A 21687-nucleotide genomic window follows, 5' to 3' on the forward strand; every position below is an offset into this window, starting at 1 on the left:
CTCTGGGCTAGGCTCCAAGAGCAGCAGGTAGAGTGGCATTAACTGGGGGAGGCGGGCACTTAGCCTTTCCCCCTTCCTCTCTCCTCCAAGAGGCGGGGGCTCCATGCCGATCCCAGGGGCTCATGGTCAGGGGGCCAGGCCACAGGCTCCTCTGTGAAATCAGCATAGTATTTGGTGGGAAGGAAAGACTTGGTATTTTAGGGACACCCAGAGCATTACCCACCCAGAACACTGGATATCCTGCCTGCCAGACGTGCCCTGCCTGCAGCCTCCAGCTCAGTCACTAACTGTCCAATTGCTCAGGCCCAAGACCCTGCTGTTGTCCTTGATGCCCTTCTTTCCTCCTAACTCCTCATCTGGTCTGGGGACAAATCCTGTGGCTCTATCTAAAATGTGGTCGCTTCTCCACACCTCCACTAACTGGACCTTCTGCTTCCACCTTGCCCTTAAGCCTTCTCAGATCAGCAGCCACAATGGAACTCCTTTTAAGAATAAGTCTGATCTCAGGGCACCTGGCTGGCTCAGTGAGTTGAGTCCGACTTTGGCTCAGGTCATGATCTTGTGGTTCTTGAGTTCAAGCCCCGTGTTGGGCTCTGTGCTGACAGCTCAGAGCCTGGAGCCTGCTTCAGATTCTGTGTCTCCCTCTCTCTCTGCCCCTCCCCTGGTCGTGCTCTCTCTCTCTCTCTCTCTCTCTCTCAAAAATAAATACAATGTTTAAAAAAAAAAAGTCAGGTCTCATTACTCCTCTGTCCAATCCCCCTCCAAGGGTTCTATGATGCTTAAGCCAGACAAAGTCTTACCAAGCCCTGACCAGCCTGCACAACCAGCCCCAGAAATCTGGCCTCACCCTACTCCTGCCCTGCCCACTCACTGGGTGCCAGGCATGCTGGCCTCCTGGCTTTTTCTTGAACTCAGAGGGCATGCTGCTGCCTCAGGCCCTTTGCACTTGCTGTTTCCCTGCCTGGATCATTCTTTCCACATATTTCTGTACTGCTCACCTCCTTTAATTCTTGCTTGAATATCATTTTCCCAGGGAGGATTTCTCAATTTCCTCATTCAAGACTATACCCACCCCCCACCCCCCACTTCACCCCAGTGCTTCCTACTCTATTCTTGGCTTTGTCTCTCTCTATCACGTTGTAAGTTCCATGAAAGCAGAAACGAGTGTGTTTTGTTCCCCAGTCTGCAATTGCTAAAACATGTCCTGGCTTGCGGCGACTCCCTAAGTGTTTGTGGGAGTTGCTCAGACTCGGTCCCCTGCGGACAGCAGTCATGGCAAGGATCCCAGACCACTCCTTAGGGCTCCTCACCCACAGAAGGAGCGGCGTCCCCTCTCCCGCTCCCCGCCCCCGCCCAGCACTCACCATCCACCGGATTGAGGTAGTCGTGGAGGTGGGGTGCACTGGCGGCACCCCCACTCTGCACCAGCAGGTCCCCGTATGGTGCAGGGTGGCCCGCCATGAGAGTCATCTGGTGGTAATAGTCTGAGGGGTTGGTGCCCGGAGTGGGGAGGCCAAACAGTCCCCTCTCCTTGAGGTGCTCGTGGGCCACTGTGGGCAGGAGGGAGGGAGAGAGAAAGAAGCCATCAGGACGTGGCACCAAATAGAGAAACACACATACGGCTTGGCGAGCTCCCCCTAGTGCCCGCCGGTCCTTCCTCTGCCCCTGGGTCCCCTCCCCCAACTGAGCAGACGAGGTGGGGTGGGGCGTGTTCCTGCCCATGGGGACCCAGATCCCGCACGCCTCCGTGTCCGCAGAGCCGTAAACAACCGCCCCTTCCTTCCCGTGCAGGCCCCACAGGAGACAAGAGCCCCAGGCTGACAGCATCCCCTGTCCACCGTCCAGCAGAGCCTTCAAAAGGAAACGAAGATGTAAACTTTTTTTTATTAGTTTTCTTTATTTTTGAGAGGCAGGGAGAGACAGAGCGCGTGTGGGGGAGGGGCAGAGAGAGAGGGAGACAGACCTGTCAGCACAGAGCCCGACGCGGGGCTCGAACTCACGAGCTGTGAGATCATGACCCGAGCCAAAGTCGGACGCTTGACCGACTGAGCCACCCAGGCGCCCCAGGAAACGAAGACGGAAACGAAGACGCTGTGGGGGTCGGCCTGGCCTGAACAGTCACGGCGAGATCACCCGGACCCAGCCAGATCAAGCTCCCGGCCTGGCCTGCGACCGCGGGACCCGAGCTGTCTGCCTCCAGCCCTGCACTCAGCCCCTCCGGAGGCTCAGCCAAGAGGCAGGGAGGATGAACTTCAGAGCATCTTCGAGGGGGCCTGGCACTCCGGTGCGGAGCTTGGAGCCACACGTACCCATTGAGAGTCCTGCCTTTCACCAGGTGTGCAAAACTGGGAAGGGGCCTCCTTTCTCAGCTGCCTCAGTTTTCCATCCGTAACACGGAGGCACTAATACTCACGACTCAAGTTACTATTCAAAATGTCAGTGATGGCCGGCATGGTGCTGAGTGCTTGCTGGGCCTGTGCGGGCAGTGCTGAGGGACTCACGTTCATTCTCAGTGTCAGCATCCCCATGTGCTATGACCTCAGGGCCACCATTACCACCCTCCCCCCACCAACTGGCAGATGGGGACTCTGGCAGTCTCTGCTCTTTGCCTTGGCAAAAAGCAAAGATCTCATCCGTATGCCCTGGGCAGAGAGAAGCCAGTCAATGGAAGCAGTCACCCTCCTCCTCTTCCTCAACTTCTGCCGTATCCACTAGAGAGAGAGCCCTGGCCTGCAGCCGGGATGATGCCCCACGGCCTCTGCCTACCCTGTCCATGCCTGAAACACCCTCCCGTCCCCCTTCCTTCTGGATGTCCGCCTCCTCCCTGAAGCCTTCCCTGGAGGGCCCGTTTGTCCTCAGAGCACACGCGGTCTGGCAGACGCTACCTCTCATAGCTGATGAACTTTCCGGGCCTCGTGTGGGCAAGTGCTGGGGCTGACACACAGGCGTTGTGAGCCTGTCGTGCTGTCTTTACTCACTTGGGAGCTTGGTTCAGGGCCAGCGAGGTCTCAGGGTTTCAGTCTGCAAATTAGCCAAGTGCCCTCTGGAGCTGGCCCCATGCCTGCTTTCTCAAGGGACTGGGGCAGAGGATAAGTGGGCGTGACAGGAGCCACGGCGACGTTTATATGGAAATCAGGCATCAAATCAGTGCTCCACAACTCTAAGTCCCTCCTTCAAGGGATGGGCTACACCATTATCCACTGAAACTACTGTGTCCTTGTCTCTTCTAGAGACATCTCTCAGGGCCTCTGACCCACGAGCCATGTGTCTTAATCTCCTACACCTGCCATAACAGGTTCGTAAGTACAAACTCAGCGCTGACTGCTGTTCGAACAACACAGTCCTGGAGGCCAGAAGTCCGACGTGAAGGTGTCAGCAGGGTCACACTCCCTGCAGAGGCTCGAGGGGATAATCTGTTCTGTGCTTCTTCCTCCAGCTTCTGGGGGTTCCCAGTTTCCTTGGCCGGTGGCCACATCTCTCCCATCTATGCGTTGTTCTCTCATATGTCTCTTGTGAGGACACTTATCGTTATATTTAAGGCCCACGCGGACATTCCAGGATGATCTCCTCATTCAAAATCCCCAAGTAAATCACATCTGCAAAGGCCTTTTTTCCAAATGAGGCAACACTCTCAGGTTCGGGTAGTGGGGTGTGGACACATCTTCCCGGGGGCAGGCACGGTTCAGCGCACTGCACCGCGTGCGAGGTTCAAGGCCAGGGCAGCATCCTCACGCTCTGCGCCAGCGCATCGCTGGTTGGGTCATCAGCAGAGGTGTGGAGAAGCACAGGCCCACGTTCCGGAGTCGGCGGCTCAATGTGGAGGCAGCGAAACGCTTCGCCGTGGAGATTTCAGGGCTGGGGTCCGACCCCTTGGGAGTCACTTCAGAACGGCCACACTGCAGCCAGCCACTTTCACGTCCTGTAGTTGCTGGCAGTTGCCTCGTCTGGTTTCTTGGTGGTAAAGACGAGGCGAAGTGCAAAACACATGGCTAGAGCGACGAGTCAGATAGTCCTTTCTGTGTATTTGGAGGCTGGAGTCCTTTTCCTTGTGAAACTCCAACCTGAGCCTCTCAGGTCCGGGACTCAGCTCCAGCTTCCAGTCATATCCACAAAGTGGGAGAGGGCACATCGCCCCTGGTGAGGACAGGATGTGGTTAGGAGGGACCCGCTGGGATCGTGTTTCCCGGAGCCTCTGCCCACGGGCTCCTGAGTGCAAAGTCCTTAGAAATGTCTGGCCTCTGGAACGTCCCTCTGCCCGATAGTTTCAGTGGGCAGATTCTGAGAAGATGCAACCTGGTTGTTTTTTGACAAAAATGGCAGCAGTAAGTGGCCACCGGGTACCATGGGGACAGCGCTCCAAGCACGGGGTGGGGTGGGAGCACTTCCGGGATGACAGGATGGGCGGGGCCAGCTCCCAAATGTGCTTACTAGCGTCCAGCGTGAGTGTGTAGGTGCATGCGTGTGCGTGTGCGTGTGTGTGTTTGTACGGGTGCATCGGTGAGATGGCGATGGGGCTGGAAGTAGCACATTGTTTTTGGAAGTACTACATTTTAGATCTGAAAACCATATTTGCGTCCCGTGACGTGTCTCAAATTAACTGGACTGGGGGGTGGGGGGAGGAGGGGCATCTGATCTCCCAGCTGGACCAGGCAATTCTCTCTCAAGCATCTGACCTGAGACACACCAGGCCATCAGTGCTCACATGTGGAGGCTTGGGGTGTCACTTGGAGGCCACGTGTTGACCTGCAAGGGGCAGAAGCCAGCCCCGCGCTGTCCTCCTTCTGCTCTGGGGGCCCATGAGACGGGATCCAACGCCCCCTCTACTTAACCAGAAGCAGAGTTTGGTTTATTGCAACCAAATAGTTCTCACCTCTGATAAGATCTACAAGAACAAACACACCCGGCCATTATTGTACATAATTTGCATGCAAAAAGGTGTTTACGGAACACCTCTCAAGAACAATGGTCCCCAGACCGTGTTGGCTCTCGCCACTTACTGAACACCCGTTGTTCAGGGTGGTGGGGAGGAATGTCAGCCTGCTCACTGTTGTCCCAGAGGACTGGGGCTGGGGAATCAACACTGTTAGGGTTAGTGGCCCTGTCCCCCAGTCCCCCAGGCCCTACTCACCATCAGCGGGGCTAAGGCCCCGGGCCGCAGAGATCGTGGGGAGTGTGGGGCTGCTGTGCATGGCACGGAGGTAATGCTCCATGTGGGGGCTCACGTAGGGGTGGGGGGCGTTGAAGGGGGACTCCCCGGGGCCGGCGGGGTGTGGGGAAAGCCGGATCAACGAGATGTCGGAGATAATGGGGCTGCCACTCAGGGCAGGAGGCCTGCAAAGACAAAGGAGCAGTGTAAGAAGGCATGGCCAGTCGTAGAAGGACGTGTGGGGGACCCGGCTGAGACGCGGGCTCGGTCCTCGTAGTAGTCTGAAGTCGCACACATTGGCTGGCACATGCGGGTTGAAAACTCCTGTGTGCTGGTGCGGCTGCCCACCGGCCGATCTGGTGTTGGCGATGAAATTCGTCATACACACATTTGGATTTGCGGGACCACAGGCTCAATGGGCCACACTGTCCCACGGCTTCCCCAGTACCTGCTCAAAGCTGGACAAACAGAAATAACACAACTCTTTATTAAATGACTGGATGCATGCATTCTATATGAATGCAAAACAGAACATGAGAACTCTAACACCAAGGGCAAGATGCAAAGAGCTCATTCCCTTTTTGTTTTTAAATATATTTTTTTTTTCAAAAGTTTGTTGCTTTGTTTGTTTATTTAGAGCGTGCGTGCAAGCAGGGGGCGGGGCAGAGAGAGAAGGAGAAAGAATCCCAAGCAGGCTCTGCACTATGCAGAGCCTGACTCAGGGCTCAATCCCACAAACCATGAGATCATGATCGGAGCCGAAGTCAAGGGATGCTTAACCCACTGAGCCACCCAGGCGCCCCTAAAGATTTTAGTTTTAAGGAATCTCTACATCCAACGTGGGGTTCACACTCACAACCCCGAGATCAAGAGTTGCACGATCAAGAGCCAGCCAGGTGCCCCAAAGAGCTCACGTTCCTAACAGAATTGAGAGAAAGGGAGGAATCGGGAGATGCCCTGAAAGTAGAGAACTTTGGTTTAGAGGGGTAGTTGCTGCTGTGGAGCACCCAGCCACAGGATTAATTGCGAAGGAGCAGAGCAGGGTTCAAGAAGAGTTCTGGAATGCTGAGCTGCAATAAAATTCTGCAATATCCTTTTAGTTCTCCTTACACGGATTTTTTTTTAACGTTTATTTATTTATTTTGGGAGGGGGTAGAGGCACAGAAAGAGAGGGAGAGAGAGAAAATCCAAACAGGCTTTGCACTCTCAGCATGCAGCCCGACGTGGGGCTTGAACCCATGAACTGTGAGATGGTGACCTGAGCTGAAATCAAGAGGTGGATGTTTAGCCGACTGAGCCACCCAGGTGCTCCTTTTGGAATTCCTTTTAATGCTAACACAGCCTCACTTCTTGGGTGCCCACCAAAGGTGAGGCATGCACTTGGCCTGGTCCCTGTGGCCCGGCTGGCGTGGCCGAGGGCCACCTCCATGTCCCCTGCTCAGTCCTCCAGGGGGCGCGGACTCCACTCGACACAAGGACGGGGTCTTTCCACTAGGTCTGCTGCTCACTTGGGGCTTCTAGGCGGTTGTTCGCATGCTGGCTGCAGGGGTGATCTGAGGTCACCTACCCCAAGACTTGCCCATTAAAGAAAAATCGGGCTTTAGAAGAGAAGTAGCTATGAAACCACAGCTGAGTCACGGGTGACCAAATTTACCAAGATACAATTTCCACTTTTTCAGAACGTGGGGTCTCCCTGTGATCCGACGCAGTGCAAAGAAAAGAATATGTGTTAGCAGCAGCCGAACCCGCGTTAGGATCTCAGCCGTTATCAGCTCAGTCACACGAGCAAGCGATTTAACCTCTGCAAGCCTCAATTTCCTCCACTGGAATACGGAGATAATAATGCCTTTTTCATGAGGCTGCCCTAGGGATGCAAGTCCGCCAAACGGTACCTGAGACACAGCCGTCAGCTGGTAAACGAGAGCTGTTATCACAGCATCAGTGCCACACTTGGAGGGCAAAACCCAGGTGTGCCCCAGAGGCTGTCAAAACCTCCCCCATGGGATTGGCCTTGGATGTGGGCAAGGGCATTGTTAGGATTGGTTACTTCAGAGCGGGGATGGTCTGTCCACTGGCTGCAGCGAACCACAGATAATTACTGCTTGTGTTTAACAGTGCCCGAAAACCGTGCCTGCGACACCGTGCACGCCGGGACCCAAGCAGGTGACATCCAGATGTCTTAACATCTGGGTTTCACAAACTCCCCGCTGGGAGGGCCTAAGCATTCTGCTACATCGGTTTCTAGCTTTTGCAGATGTGATTGCAATGGACGCGCAGACCCGACCAACCTGCCAGGCCACGTTCACACTGGTGTGCTTCTGCCCACACCGATTCTTGGCCTCCGATGCCCTCCTGCACCTTATAAGGCAAATCCCTTCTCTACCTTGTAAGCCCAGGGGAGGGAACTGCCTCGGGGACACCTTCCCTGGAGCCCCTCGCCCAGGCGTGAGCTCTCTGCTCCTTCCTCCCTGCTACCCCTGGGGTGTCTGCTGCTGGTCTTGGGTTAACGGGCCCATCTCCCAGGGAACGGGGTTCCATCTGAGGTCCCTCTACACACTAGCACTGGGCAGGGAACTAGCATCGTAGGGGCATTTCAGTGACGGCTACAAGTATGACTGCCAGGCCCTGAACTCAGCAGAAGGGAGTCTCCGGGGTAAGTCACGAGTCACGGCCTCAAGCTGCTCTCCCTCACAGGCTGCCTGCCCAGCCCAGTCCACCTGTGAGTGAACTGCATTAAGAACAAGGAGCTTAAGAGACGTCTTTGCTCTAGGCAGGGGTGCTATGTGTCCAAGGGTGCGGAGGAAAGGGAACCAGACTAATTCGTCCTCTTGCTAAGGGCCAGTCGCGCTGCCTCGGGCGTGGTGACCGGGGCAGGATGGACACTCACACTCCCGCGACAGGACAGGTGTTCTATGAAGACCATACTCGGAGAATAACACCTGTGGGCCGGGCCTGCGGGGCGGGGAGGAGACCTCTGACTCCTGCGCACAGATCTGGGATTGAAGGGTAAACATTCCGGAAGGCTGAGCCCACTTCAGTCAACGCAGGGTGTTCTGGAGAACGGTGTGAGGCACCTCTTGTCCTCAGACCCCTTTGTCCTTCCCCCCCGCCCCCCACCCCTGAAACACACGAGTTTCCCAGGGTCTGCAGGATGCTGGCCAGGGTTGAGGTCACAGCAGCCTATGGTCATGGAAGCCGGTGGCCTTAGTGGCCTGTCCAAGCCTCCCTGGCACCAGGGTCTCCTTGTAGGGCATAGTGACAACAGCTGAGGCCTCAAGAGACAAACCAGTGACTATATGGGGATTTAAAGGAACACGTTTAGGGCACACGGCAGCCCCAGTCTGTCCGAGGTGACCCCATTCCACTGACCAGATGAGTGTCTCCGAAGCAAGAGGCTGGAGAGAGGTGTTGTCATGGTTAACAAGCGCACCCCTGGGGGGCTGACCTGCCCTGGCAGGGGCTGGAATCCAACCCAACCTAGCAGTTGGGCTTGGAGGTGGTGGGTGGGGCCTGAGTCCCCCCCGGAACAGGGACATGTCTTCACACCTCCGTACTGCCCCTCAGGGGACAGTGACCTCTGCGGCCCTCAAGGGAACAGGGAGCTCATGAGGACACTGGGCCCAGAGGGGAAGTCACCCTCCATGCTGTGTGGCCAGAGAGACGCAGGCTAAGACTCCACCAAGTCCTCCTCGCTCCCGGGATAGTGCTCCCCTCATCCCAGGGGCTGCCCACCCCCACAGAGAACACTGCCAAGGACCCATTTCCCTGGTGTGACGGGGAGTGGAGCTGAGAGAGGCCACTGCCCACCCTCCCCCCCCGCCCCTCCCCCTACCACAATGGAGTTTTCACAGGGTGTGCTGGTGAGACAGGTCAGCTCAGAGGGCTGATTCAAGGGCACACAGAACAACCCTTTGCTCTTCCCAGTGCCGGGAGTGCTGTCACTCTTGGCCTGGAGGCCGTGGGATCTAGGTCAGCAGAGCTCTAGCACAGGCACAACCAAATGTTCTTCCTTTACATGAGGAGCGGGGCTGGATTCTGGAAGCTGTTTGAGGGGACTGAGGGGCCAGGAAGCAGTGGGGCAGGACCGGCACCTGGGCACTGCTTGGGCCTTCCAAAGCACTGGTTTTCTTTTGCTAACCTTGACCTTTCCCACCTAGCTGGGGGGCCTCAGCCAGCATGCTGCCCCTCCCCGGTGCCTCCCAGAACGGCACACAAAGACCAGTGCTAGGTGCATGGCAGGGGGTTAGCAGGCATTAATTCTCTACCCTTCCTTTCTCTGCAACAAGTCATCTTGGGGTAGGGAGAAACTACTGACCTGGGCACCCAGAATCCAGAACAAGAGGCTCACCAGCCAACACAGCTGTGGATGACTGTCCAGACGCCTCCTCTGGGAAGGCTCCCCAGATGTCCCCTCTGTACGGTGACACTTTGCTGTGCCCTCACCTGACAGCTCCTCAAGATAGGGGTGACTGCATGCCAGCTGTCAAAGGACATCGTGCACGTAGTTCCGTTTTTAATCCCAGTAAAAAATTCACCAAGAAGGCACTTCATGCCCATTTTACGGATGAGAACACACCCAGGAAGGCAAGGTCTCTTGCCCAAGGTCACTCAGATTCCAGATAGTAGAACCACAACCAACCGAGGTGGGGCTAGGCCCACGCTTGTGCTGTGCCCATCCCTTCGGGAGAGAAACGGGTGCTCTTGATGACTGTGGTTTCTTGTGAGCAGGGCTCAGGTGGGTGCAGGATCAGAGAGGGGCAACACACGAGAGCAGGACAGCTTCCTCCCCACTCTGCGTCAGCTTCTTTTTCTGTCCTCGTTTCCACTCCATCACCATGCACAATCCAATCCAGCTCTCAAGAAGGAGCCAGAACCTCTCCCTCGCACTGTGTTGTGAATGACCGATAAGGATCCAGGGGCACAAAGGTTCCAAGAGATTGCCATTTTGACAGACCAAATAAAGCCAAAGGAATGAATCTCAAATGGCAGAATTCCAAACATATTAATGCGTGTGGGGGAGCAGGGAGCTTCCGAAATCACAGCAATACCGCCAACTTTCTAGGCAGGTCCTTCAGGGACCCGGGGTCTCTTGGTCCCGTCCCGGGGCCCAACTGAAGGTTCCATGCCTGCTGGGTGCTTACCAGCATTTGTGAGCTGACACCAGGACAGACGTCTGTTGATGAAACCTGACCCAGCACTTAAGGCTGACCCCCAGCCACAACTTCCCTTTCTTCTTCCATTTCTATGCCACTGGCCATGGGGGCCCAACCCAGGTCTCAGTGATGGCCTGTCCAGGCCTTGAATTCCGGCAACTGAGCAGAGACTCAAGGAGGTGGCCTTGCAGGCCGACATCAACTGGACTGTAAGTTGCTCAGCTTGGACACTGCTCTTAAGCATTGCCTTCTCCCCTGCAGTCCAACTCTGAGCTCACCTGAGCCTGATTCTACCATTTGTTCCTTTGTGTATTTGCTCACATCCCCGACAAAATGGACCTGGGCGCTTGCTCTGTGCCCAGGACCTATAGGGAGCCAGGAACCCTAGTGGAAGAGGCAGACCCCCAAATCAGGTAAGCATCAGGCAGTCTGATAAAGGCTCCGGCAGAGGAAAAAATTATCTAACTCTGCACATAAGCGTAAGGGAAGGCTTCTCAGAGGAGGTGACATTTGCGAGGGGTTCTGAAGGGTCAGTAGGAATTCGTGAGGAAGTGCATTACGAATAAAGGAAGCAGCACATGCAAAGAAAGGCCAGAGTATAAGGATCTGTGTGAGCGAAGGCTACGCCTTGATGGAGGAACAGAGCACTTTGGGCTGGATCTGTACTGGACCCACTGGACCCACTCTGCTTTTTCTCCTGGGGGTGGGGGCCATGTGACCTGAGCTCAGCTGATCAGAGCATTCCACATTCCCATGTACGGTGATCATTTCAGAGACGGGCATAAGCTTAAGCTAGCAGTGGACTAGGTGCTCCTAGTGCAGATCCAGCCTCGCCAGAAGTTAGTAGCATTGGCCTTTTCAGTTATCTCACCCTATGCGCTTGTTTATTCGTTTAAGCCAGTTTGAGCTAAGTTTTTCTATCATAGGCAACAGCCAAGGCAAGCTTTGACTAACACTGCCTCTCCTGGCCCAGAGTGATCCTGGGCCCAGCATCCTGCAACGCAGATCGGAGCCCTAGTTCCTCGGGCCTGTCCACCCTCCCGCCTGCAGGACTGAAGGACAGGGTGGTAGGTGTCCCGCCCAGGGCCGCTGAGGCTCACTCCTAGCTGTGTGGCTTGGGGCAGTTCAGGCACCTCTCTGAACCTGTGTGCTCATCTATAAACAGCGATCGCAATGGCGCTCTTACAAATATGTGGTGGGAAGCAGAGGGCAGGTGAGCATGGGGGGGCTGACGTGTGGGCATGAGGCACAAACGGGGGGCTCTGGGTAAGAGGAACAGCAACCGCCTCCCTGCCTCCACGTGCATGCGTGTGCGTGTATGTGGGTGTGTGGGCACCTGTTGGCGACGGGCGGCAGTGGCCTGCAGTGGGGCCCAGCCTCTGGGGTGCCTATCCTATGGCAGTTGACTCCTGCCCTCCCAGTGTTGGCGCTGGTCAGGAGGGCCGGCCTGGCTCCTCCTGGAAGCTGCAGGGAGGACCGGGACAGGGCGACTCCTGAGCAGGGTCTCTCCTCCACCCTCTTCCCTTCCCCCTCTACCAGGAGGGGGCCTGGTGATGCCGCTGGACAAGGCTTCTGGGTCAGGTCCGAAGACCAGAGTGGTGGCCAGGCGCGAAGAGGAGTAAGAACGGGGAAAGCAAGCGGAGACCTAGCTGGACGGCTGCCGTCCTGGCCCTAACCTGCCGCTGCTATGGGGAAGTCGCGGCACACGGGGGGTCAGCCTTGGCCGAACACCGGCTGCACGCAACACATCCAGCAACTCTGCAAGGCAGCTTGTATTACCTCCATTTTAAACAGAAGGCAACCAAGGGTCAAGGGGGGTTAACCAGACTTGCCCAAGGCTGCAGAGCTCTAAGTGGCCGAGCGGAGTGGAAACTAGGCCTTTCTGACTCTGCGAGGTCAGGCTTGGCGCGTTGCCCAGAGGTCCACCCAAAGGCAAGCTCCCGCCTCAGCCGTCCGCCCTCGACAAGTTCAGCTTGGTGTCTCTTTGCAGACATTGCCTCAGCTGGTCCTCGAGCCGACCCCAGCTGGGGTGGGGTGCAGGCTGAGGGGAGCGGCCCACACTCGCAGGTGGGACCTGGGCTTTCTGGGTCTGAATTATAGCCCTGCCACTTACTGCGGACCTTGGCTGTGCCCTCTGCCCTGAGCCTCCACAACCTTGCCTGCAGGGAATGGGGCACTAGGGCCTGACCGAGCGCTGCCATGGCATGGAATGAGCCCCGTAAGCGAAGTGCGCAGTGCATCCCCGGGTGCCTCGGAGATGCCCACCCCGTGCTCACCACATGTTTTTACAGATTTAACAGATGAGCAAAGGGAAGACACTCAGAGAACGGAGTGGACCCAGTGCTATCTTCCAACAAGTCCTGGGCCCCTCCGCATGTGCTGGCTCAAGAGTTTTGGAGGGAGAGAGAAGGCAAGGCCAAGGCGATGAGACCTCCACACAGCCACACACGGCTCAGCACCAAAGTGGCTGGGCCCGAGTCAGCATGCCTGCATGCTTGGGTATGGGCACCATCCCTGGGAGCTGGTAGGATGGGGATGTGCCCCCGAAAGGGTGTATGGCTCCTGTGGGGCTGCAGGGGTGAGTAGGACTGTGTTTGATGGCAGGGATAGGGAGGGCATCTGACCCACCGCACAGCCTGAGCCAGGGTGCAGGGGCAGGTACCAACGCGCTCCTTACTGCGGTGGGAGGAGGGGCAGAAGTGCAGGGATGGGGCACCCGTACCCCACCCACGGTGCTGTTTGGAGAAGCAGAACAATGCAGAGCTGAGGGATGCTGACTCACTCAGACTCAGCAGGAGCCACTGGGGCAAACTCTCCCATGTGGGGGCCAGGAGCCAGTAGGAAGGACCCTTGGCAACCCAGAGAGGCTCCTGATGGACCTTTCCCTGGGGCAGGTCAGTCGGGCCAGAAACAGGCAGGGATGGACGCTTTGTGTCCCATTTCACCGACAGCACTACTGAGACCCAAAGCAGCAGTGGCACAGCTGTGGTGAGGTCAGCGGCACAGCTGGACTGGAACCCCGGGACCCGGTGTTAGGGGTCACAGCCACAGCCCGCTCTAGGGGCCTTTGCTGAGGTTGAGGAAGGAGAGGTCTGGCCGCTTGGGGCTGCAGGCCTACGAACCTCAGCTCTGGCCTGCTTCTCAGGGCGACTGAAAGCTGTGGTAGCAGCAGGAGAGATCCTGTGTGGTCACGCACCTGCCTCTCCTGTCCACCCTCCCTGTGCTTCCGCTCTGGTTCTGGGCCCGTGCCACACCTGCTACTCCAGTCGTGCCCTGCCTCGGTCCCCAGCTAACCTCCAACCTCTCCCTCCAAGGGTCCAGCTCAGGGCCCCCTTGCTCAAGAAGCCTCCTAGCTCCACATGGAGGTCAGGGCCCTCGTGAGACACTCCTGTGGAGGACAGCTCCTTCCCCGGACCCTGAGCACGTCCATCCTGGCCGAGCACTGGGCACCTGCAGTGAGCCCCTCAGGGCCTGTCCCCTGCCTTGGACGGGCAGCCAGGGAGCAAGCTCAGGTCCACTCCTGCTCACTTGCTTCCCCAGCACCCCCTCCTGTGCCCACCGGGGTTCGGACAGCATGCTTAACATGTGGCTGCTGCGTGAATGAATGAATGAATGAATGAAGCAGAGAGTGTGTCCAGTGAATGGCATAGGCATTGAGGCAGAAAGCCCGGATTCCAGCTCAGCTCACTCCTAGCTGTGTGGCTTGGAGCAGTTCAGGCACCTCTCTGAACCTGTGTGCTCATCTATAAACAGCGACCGCAATGGCGCTCTTACAAATACGTGGTGGGAAGCAGAGGGCAAGTGAGCATGGGGGGCTGACCTTGTCTCTCCAAGATGCATCTATGTCCTTCCTCATCCCTTGCTAATATCACTGTATTGGCAACAAAAAAAGGCTTGGCAGGTGTGATTAAGGTAAGGGGACATTATGGATTATCAGGGGGGTCCTAAACGCCAGAGCAAGTGTCCTTAGAATAGAGAGAGGCAGAGGGACGCAGAAGAGAAGGAGGCAGCGTAATCACGGGGGCACAGGCTGGAGGGATGCGGCCACAAGCCAAGGAACACTGGTGGCCTTGCAGAGGCTGGAGGAGGCAAGGATAAATCCTTCCCTAGAGCCTACGGAGGCAGCACGGCCCTGCCAATGCCTTGATTTCAGCCCAGTGATAATGACTTTGGACTCTTGATCTCCAAAACCGCGAGGCAATCCATTTCTGTTGTTTTAAGCCACTGAGTTTGCGGCAGCTTGCTGGGAGCCAAGACAGTATGTAAAGCATTTTGTGCTGGTGTGGAGTAGAGGCCCGTGGGAGATCCTGACATCACTGTCACTATTACCGTCACCTGTCTTCCGAGACTGTTCAGACCTCAGAGACCAGGGTCTGTGTGTTATTTCCTGGAGTGGCCTGGCCCCCCGTGGGCGCTCCGTTGGCAGCAAGCTGGGGAGGAAGGGGAAACTCCCCTCCACGCTGGGAGGGCATCTGAGCACGCTCACAGGGCTCCGCAGCGTGCCTTCCTGCTGCCACCCGGATTACACGGTCACTGGCTCCCCATAGCTGAACGCGCCCTGCACGGAGCCCTGACATGCCAGCCCCTCCCGCCCTGGAGACCGCTGGCTCGCATGTACTTATCCCGCCTTTGGGCTGAGAGGCCGCCACCCACCAGGATCACAGGGCCATGGGTGGAGTCAGAGGGCTCAGGGTAGGGAGGCTGTGACCCCTCTGCCGTTACCCAGCCGCTCAGGGCCAGGCACCCACTTTCTGGGAAACACTAGGCAGCTGGCCTTGGGCCCACTGATCTGCTAGAAGGCCAACGAATACCCCAAAGCTGGTCTTCCTGCTCTGAACCTCCTCGAGCCAGGGCTCCTTAGCACCAGGGCCAGGCATGTGTCAACGCTCGCGGCCCTATGCCTGATAGCAGATAGACGGCCGATGAGCTCCTCTGGGTGGACTTCAATCTCTCCTGCAAGGGTTTTTGTTGTTTCTCGGTCTTCTGTTTGTTTGGTTCATTCGGGGTGTGTGAGAGTGCACACTGGCAAGCTTGCTTCTGGCGCTTTCCGTATATATAGGAATTTAAAAAGTTCCAGAAATCAGGTCCCATTCAGAATATATACCCAGGGGGTTTGCAAGGGTAAAGAGATGCAAACTGACATTCTTTGGGAAAGCGCTGGGGAACTGCCCCTCTCCAAATCAGAGCCCAGTTCATTTTCTGTGAAAATCTGCATGTTCCCATGCACCTGCGCTGCCCTCTGCCCGTGTGGGGAAGCTCTATCAATCAGCAGAAAGGATAATTGTAAACAGGGCCTGGGACCACAGCATCCAGCCATTCAGTGATTTGTTCGTGGGTTCATGCGTTCGTCCCGCTGTTGGCCGATGTTCACTGAGTGTGGGCCTCTGAGGGCACTGGGTGGGGAGCTGGGGGTACTGAGGAAGACTCGGCCAGCATCCCATGCCGAGGAAATAAGAAACCTGCCTGACAATTGCTGCACCAGGGGTGTCTGGTCAACTCTGACATTCCCAAGGTTCACCTTGAACCCATGCTTGCACAGATCTCAGCAGAGAAGTGTGAGTCCCCATGAGGCTATGTTGATGACCAGCCGTTAGGGCGATGAACCTGGGGATCCAGCCATGAGTTTGGGAAATTACAGCCCCCTAAGCCTGCAGTCTACTTCAGCGCCTTGACAGAATCACCACGCTGGGACCTCTGGGGTCGCAGAGGGGAGTGGACAGTAACTGTAGCCTACCAACAGTATACAAAGTACTGGAACAGAAAGAGGGTGGGAGGGAAAGAATTTACTCATTCTGCTGGGGCCATCTGAGATGGCTTCCTGCGGGAGGTGGCACCTGAAACTGGGCCTCAATTCTTACAGAGAAACGGAAAGGAGGCAGTGAGTGCCGCAGACCTGGGGTTCCGAGGCAGGAGAATAACTGAACAAAGAGCAGGTCGTATCGGGAAACAGCTACCAGAGTCCCGGAGCTGAAAAGTCAGACCACACAGCTGGGTGGGAGGAGAATGTGTGGGGAACCAGGAAGTGTGTTCGTTGGGAACCTGAGTTGGGTTCCCAAGTCCATCACCTGACTTGCCCTTCGCGCAGACACCTCATCGTGGGATTGAAAAGAACAAGCACAAACTGAGAGAGGATATTTGCAACACCGATAACTAATTATGGAATGAGTGGCCTTACTATATACAATGCTTATTCACATCAATATGAAAAAAGGCACCTCCATACAGAAATGAGCAAAACAGCTCAACAGGCACTTCGCAAGAAGGAAACGTTACTGGCCAGTAAACAGACGAAAGGATGCTCAGCTTCACCAGTAATCAGGAAAAGAGAAAATCCAAATCACAGGAGACACCAAAATTGTGGCAAAAAATTAAATGTTGCTGACATTACCCTGCTAACAAGGATGTGGAGCAAGCCGAGTCTCAAACCCTGTTGGAGGCGAAACCTCCCAGAAAAAGTCTGGCAACATCCAGCGTTAAAACGTGAACACCCCATGACTCAGCAATTTCATTCCCAGACACACATTTATTCTAAAGAACAGCCAGCCATACGTGGGGCCCAGAGGATGGTACAGGCGCGTTCACCGCGATGATGTTTGAAGTTGCAAAAACAAAGACACGGCCCGGATGCCTGTCAATACAGACTGCTTCAGAGTCATGAGAATTCACCACCCAAGAGCCCCATGCATTAACGGCTGAATCTCTGGAACATAATTTGACCCGTGAAAGTAGGTTCCCAGCGAATACACTTGCAATGATTCTGTTTATATCGAGCATGCAAAGCAAAACTAAACGATGTGTTCTTAGGGGAATCAGACATAGAGTGGAACCATCATGGATGCAAGGGGATGATAAATCTGAGTGGTGGAAGTGAGGGTGCCTGGGGCAGGGCAGCAGAGGGGCACATAAGGACCCTAAAGGTGCTGGCGTGTCCCCAGTCCCTCGCCTGGGCGGGGAACGACACGTATGATGTTCCTACTCTTTGTATCTTTTTTTTCCCACAGAGAGAGCTGGGGGCCGGAAGGGCAGAGGGAGAGAGAGGGAGAGAGAGAGACAGAAAGAGACAGAAAGAGAGAGAGAGAGAGAGAGAGAGAGAGAGAGAGAGAGAGAGAATCTTAAGCAGGCTCCATGCTCAGTGTGGAGCCCAACACAAGGCTCCCTCCCACAACCCTGCGATCATGACCTGAGCTGAAATCAAGATTCGGACACTCGACAGACTGAACCACCCAGGCACCCCTACTCTTTTATATCTTAACCATGCTTTTGCTCATCCTTTTGTATGTCTTCAATATTTAATAAGCCTAAATCTTAAAGAGGATGGTTGGCTTCTGGTTAGAAGCTGGCTGGGCGGACGGGGGCTCTGTGGTGGGGAGCTGAGAGACCGCAGGGCTGGTCGTGAACTTGTGTGGGCTGCTGGGAAGTCTCTGGGGGCCCGGTGGTTGTCTCCCTGTCACCCAGTGGGCTCATCTGGGCTGCTCCGTCTGTCTGCTGCCCAGGCTCCCTCCTGGCCCGCCCCAGCCCGTCCGACAGGCCTGCTCTGCGGCCGACATACGTCTTTATACGCATGCGATCCATTCGACCCTCCACTCACCCCGTTCCCAGACCCGCACACTCCACCAGACCTAGCCAAGCCGCCGGCTTTCAGCTGTCACTCCCTACACAGAGCCGTAATAAAGAAATCACTGTTTTCAGCTGACAAAGAGCAGATTTCTTACTAAGTAAACACTGATGTTTTGGTAGGGAAATTAGGTTATAAAACTGCACCGACAAAGGAGGCCATACACATGGACTTGGTTAAGATCTAGCCACGCAGGCAACAGGGGTTAATTCGATTGCCCACCCTTTATCACATTCCCCCTCTGCTCCCTTGGAACAGAAGGATAGGAAGGTTATCAGCTTTTTCAAACATAAAAACCAAAAGGATAAAAGACAAGAGGGAAGTATCAAGGAGACTTTTCGTAGCCAAGTGATGACTTAGACAGAGCTGGGGAGGGGGTGGTGGGAGAGGCCTTGGATTTGAGCCATGTGTGGGGGATGGGGGTGGGGCAAGAACACAGCTGGCCCCCGGGAAGAGGCCCGGATTAGGTCCTCTCCAGGTGACCTGTGCTGGGGTTAACCCCTGCGTATGTGAGGCCTTTGTCTGTAAGAACAGCCAGAGACTGAGCGCAGTTCGAGCCGAATCTTCCAGAACGTCACGGCTTTATGGGGACTGTCATACCACAGGGCAAATGCCAGGGGGCTGGAAGGGGAGCCGTGGGTGGAGGGCAGGAGGGTTTCATCACACTGCCCTAGGGGTCTAGGTTTAGGCCACGAGAAAAGTCCCTGATGGCGGGTGGCTTACACGCAGGGAACCTCCTCCACAGTGAGAATTCTTCAACTCTGGCCTGGCCTGCCAAAGTGGTGTGTGGAATTTCCTTTCCTGGATGCCTGTCAAAACTAGATGGATAATTCCAAATAGTTTAGATAAAAAGTCTTCTTAGAGGTGGGTGTGCTGCCGATTTTTACCCAATTTTGAGTCCATTAGTGTGTGCATTGAAAAGGCCCCCTCTTTCACACTGGGATCTGTGTCTGCCTGGGAGTGGAGGCCCTCATTGGTACAGGGGCAACCCCAAGAAGGCCCTGGAGCCCCATGGCAGGCTGGGGCTAGGGCTGAGCTGGGGACAGACAGGCTGCCCATGGCTTCCTTCTGGTAAATGCTTTCCATTCCTGGTTTCTTGGTGTTCTGGGCTCTCCCCACCCCCTTTCCAGTACACGACTCTGTAACTGCCCCATTTCTCCTCCTTCCCCTCCAAGACCATGAGATGCATATGGGCAGCAACAGTGGGCTTCCTTGGGCCTGTATCCCCAACACCTGGCACAAGGCTGGCACATCCTAGCCTTGGGTGGGTGACGTCAGATGAATGAGCGCTCAGACCTTCCCGCCCCCCTGAGTTAGGCAACAGCTAAACTCTACTTGCTTGGGCAGGGCGGGTCAAGTTCACATCTCAGAAATGCAGCTCCAGGCAGGAGAGAATGGGAGAAAAGGCTCCCACCGTGCCCAGTGTACCTCTTCTTCTCCACGGGCACCAGGACGAGTAAGTGACACAGCAATGCCGGCCACAGTGCTGGATGCTCAGAGAGCAGTGGGACGCAGGGGCAGGGCACTGCTCACGAGTCCCCCCAACCGTGGTTGACCAAGGCCAGCAGGAGTGACCTCCAGGAAAGCCAGCAGCAATGAGCTAGGCTGAATGCGAATGCATTCTGGGCACTGGCATCAGCTTCCAGCCAGAGTGGGCAACCCGACCATGTGCCCTGGGAGAGGATCCCACCTCAAAGGCCAATCTATCCCACAAACTGAAATTTTACTCCTAGTGGGGCACCCGGGTGGCTCAATCAGTTAAGTGTCCGACTTCGGCTCAGGTGGTGATCTCACAATTCGTGGTTTCAAGCCCTGAGTCGGGCTCTGTGCTGACAGCCCAGAGCCTGGAGCTTGGAGGCTGCTTCAGATTCTGTGTCTCCCTCTCTCTCTGCCTCTCCCCTGTGAGCGCGTGCTCTCCCTCTCAAAAAAAAAAAAAAAAAAAAAATTAAAAAAATTTTTTATTCCTACTGATTAATTCCTTTGGGTTGACTATTGTTCTGTTCCCATCTTTGCCGGCAGGGATAACCCGCCGTAGCCCTAAGACCTGCAACGAGATGTTACTTCCTCTCCAAGGACAATCATGGCATAGAGAAAGGCTCAGGATGGAGAGTCAGATCTCACATACCAGCTGAATGATCTTGGGGAGCTCTCACATTCTGGGTTCTGTTTTTCTGCTCCACAAAATGGGGAGACTATCACTCACCTTACAAGGTGTTGGGGGTACTGGATATGATAACATCTGCCCAGCACCCAGTAGAGTACCTGGGATGAAATGTGGCTTTACTTCTGGTATCAGCACGAGGGTGAAAAGGGCAAATCATTGTCCGGAGCTCACGATGTACCAGGGGCTGTTCTATGTGCTTTACGTACACCCACTCACCTAATCCTCAAGCCCACCCCATGGGATGCTGTTGTATCCCCATATTTATTTATTTATTTATTTATTTATTTATTTATTTATCGAGACAGAGTGAGAGTGGGGGAGGGGCAGAGACAGAAGGAGAAACCGAAGCAAGCTCTAGGCTGTTGGCACAGGGCCCGACGTGGGGCTCTCACGAGCTGTGAGATCATGACCTAAGCCGAAGTCGGAGGCTTAACAGACTGAGCCATCCAGGGGTCCCTGGATCCCCACTTTAGAGATGGGGAAACCAAGGCTCACAGAGTTAAACAGCCAGACCAAAGACATGAAGGGTGTAAGTGGCATAGGCAGGATTTGAACCCTGGCCCCACCCCATCCTGCCCAAATCCTGGGGGTGTAGGATGTGCAATGCTCAAGAGGATGGTGGCCCAGTGGGACAGGAGAACCAGAAAGACCACCTCTCAACCCTGCAGGACTTTCCCACCAGGAAGCCCTTCCCTATGCCTGCTTTGCATATGCCCTCCCCCAGTGCAGACCCGCCTCCTTTCTGCACATCAAGATGCCTTTCACTCCCGGGGCCCCTCCTGCCCTGGGCTGACCGCACAGGCTCTCTCCAAAGCCCAGAGCCAGGCAGCTCCTCTTCTGCGAGGGGCCAGCGTTCAGCAAAGATCAAAGAGCAGGCTGGCTTATCAGACACGCTCCTCATTAAACTTTTACAGGCCAGATTCCATTATAAATGAGCTGTCTGTCCCACACCGCAGAGCCCGTTCCTGGAGCCGGGAATCTGAAGCTCTTAGAGCCGGGAGAGTCTTTAGCAGAAAGGTCCATGCAGAGAGGGGGCCTCTAGGGTCAAACTGCCCGGGTTCCAGTCCTAGCTTTGCTACTTACTAGGAGGATGTCACTAGAGAAAGTGGTCAACCTCACTGTGCCTCAGTTTCTCCACTTAGCAAGCAAATGTGACAACGTTGCTTTCCTTGTAGGGAGCAGGTGACAGTTAAATCCAGAGGGCTGGACCCTGCACCTCAGTCAGCCTGCCCCCAGCGACCTGCTGCCCAGAGGGGTCTCTGAGGGTCACTCACATCACCTTGAGCCAAGGTTCCACACTTATTAGCCACTCGGCCCTCAGAGAGCCATGAGGGGAGGCCAACTCCACAGTTCTCTGGGCTCTGCATCTACCTGCCATCCCATTGCTCTGAGAAGGAAGTGGTCGGTTACAGCGGGTTTTAAGGAGCGCTCCCTAGCGATAAAAGGACAACTTGGACCCCAGTGAGGAGGAGGACGAGGCCTCTGGTGGGCAACTGTGGACCCACCCAGCATCTCAGCCCGGAAGCCAGGCAGATATGCCCTCCCAAAGTCTCTTCCTTGTTTCCACGAATCTCTGAAAAGAAGTGCGCACATTTGCTGAGGGAAGAGA

General features: G+C 55.6%; 1 protein-coding gene across 5 annotated transcripts in view; it reads right to left on the minus strand.

Moving 5' to 3' along the window:
- Positions 1-21687, minus strand: part of GLI2 (GLI family zinc finger 2) — a 259507-nt gene that overhangs the window by 34306 nt on the left and 203514 nt on the right. For all 5 annotated transcript variants that reach the window (XM_023259244.2, XM_045033636.1, XM_045033635.1 and 2 more), the window contains 2 exons: positions 5129-5331; positions 1365-1550 (listed from right to left, as the gene is read on the minus strand). In XM_023259244.2, the coding sequence (XP_023115012.2) occupies positions 1365-1550; positions 5129-5331 (389 nt within the window). The remainder of the gene's footprint in view (positions 1-1364; positions 1551-5128; positions 5332-21687) is intronic.

The sequence above is a fragment of the Felis catus genome, chromosome C1, assembly GCF_018350175.1.
Source record: "Felis catus isolate Fca126 chromosome C1, F.catus_Fca126_mat1.0, whole genome shotgun sequence".
Lineage (NCBI taxonomy): Eukaryota > Metazoa > Chordata > Mammalia > Carnivora > Felidae > Felis > Felis catus.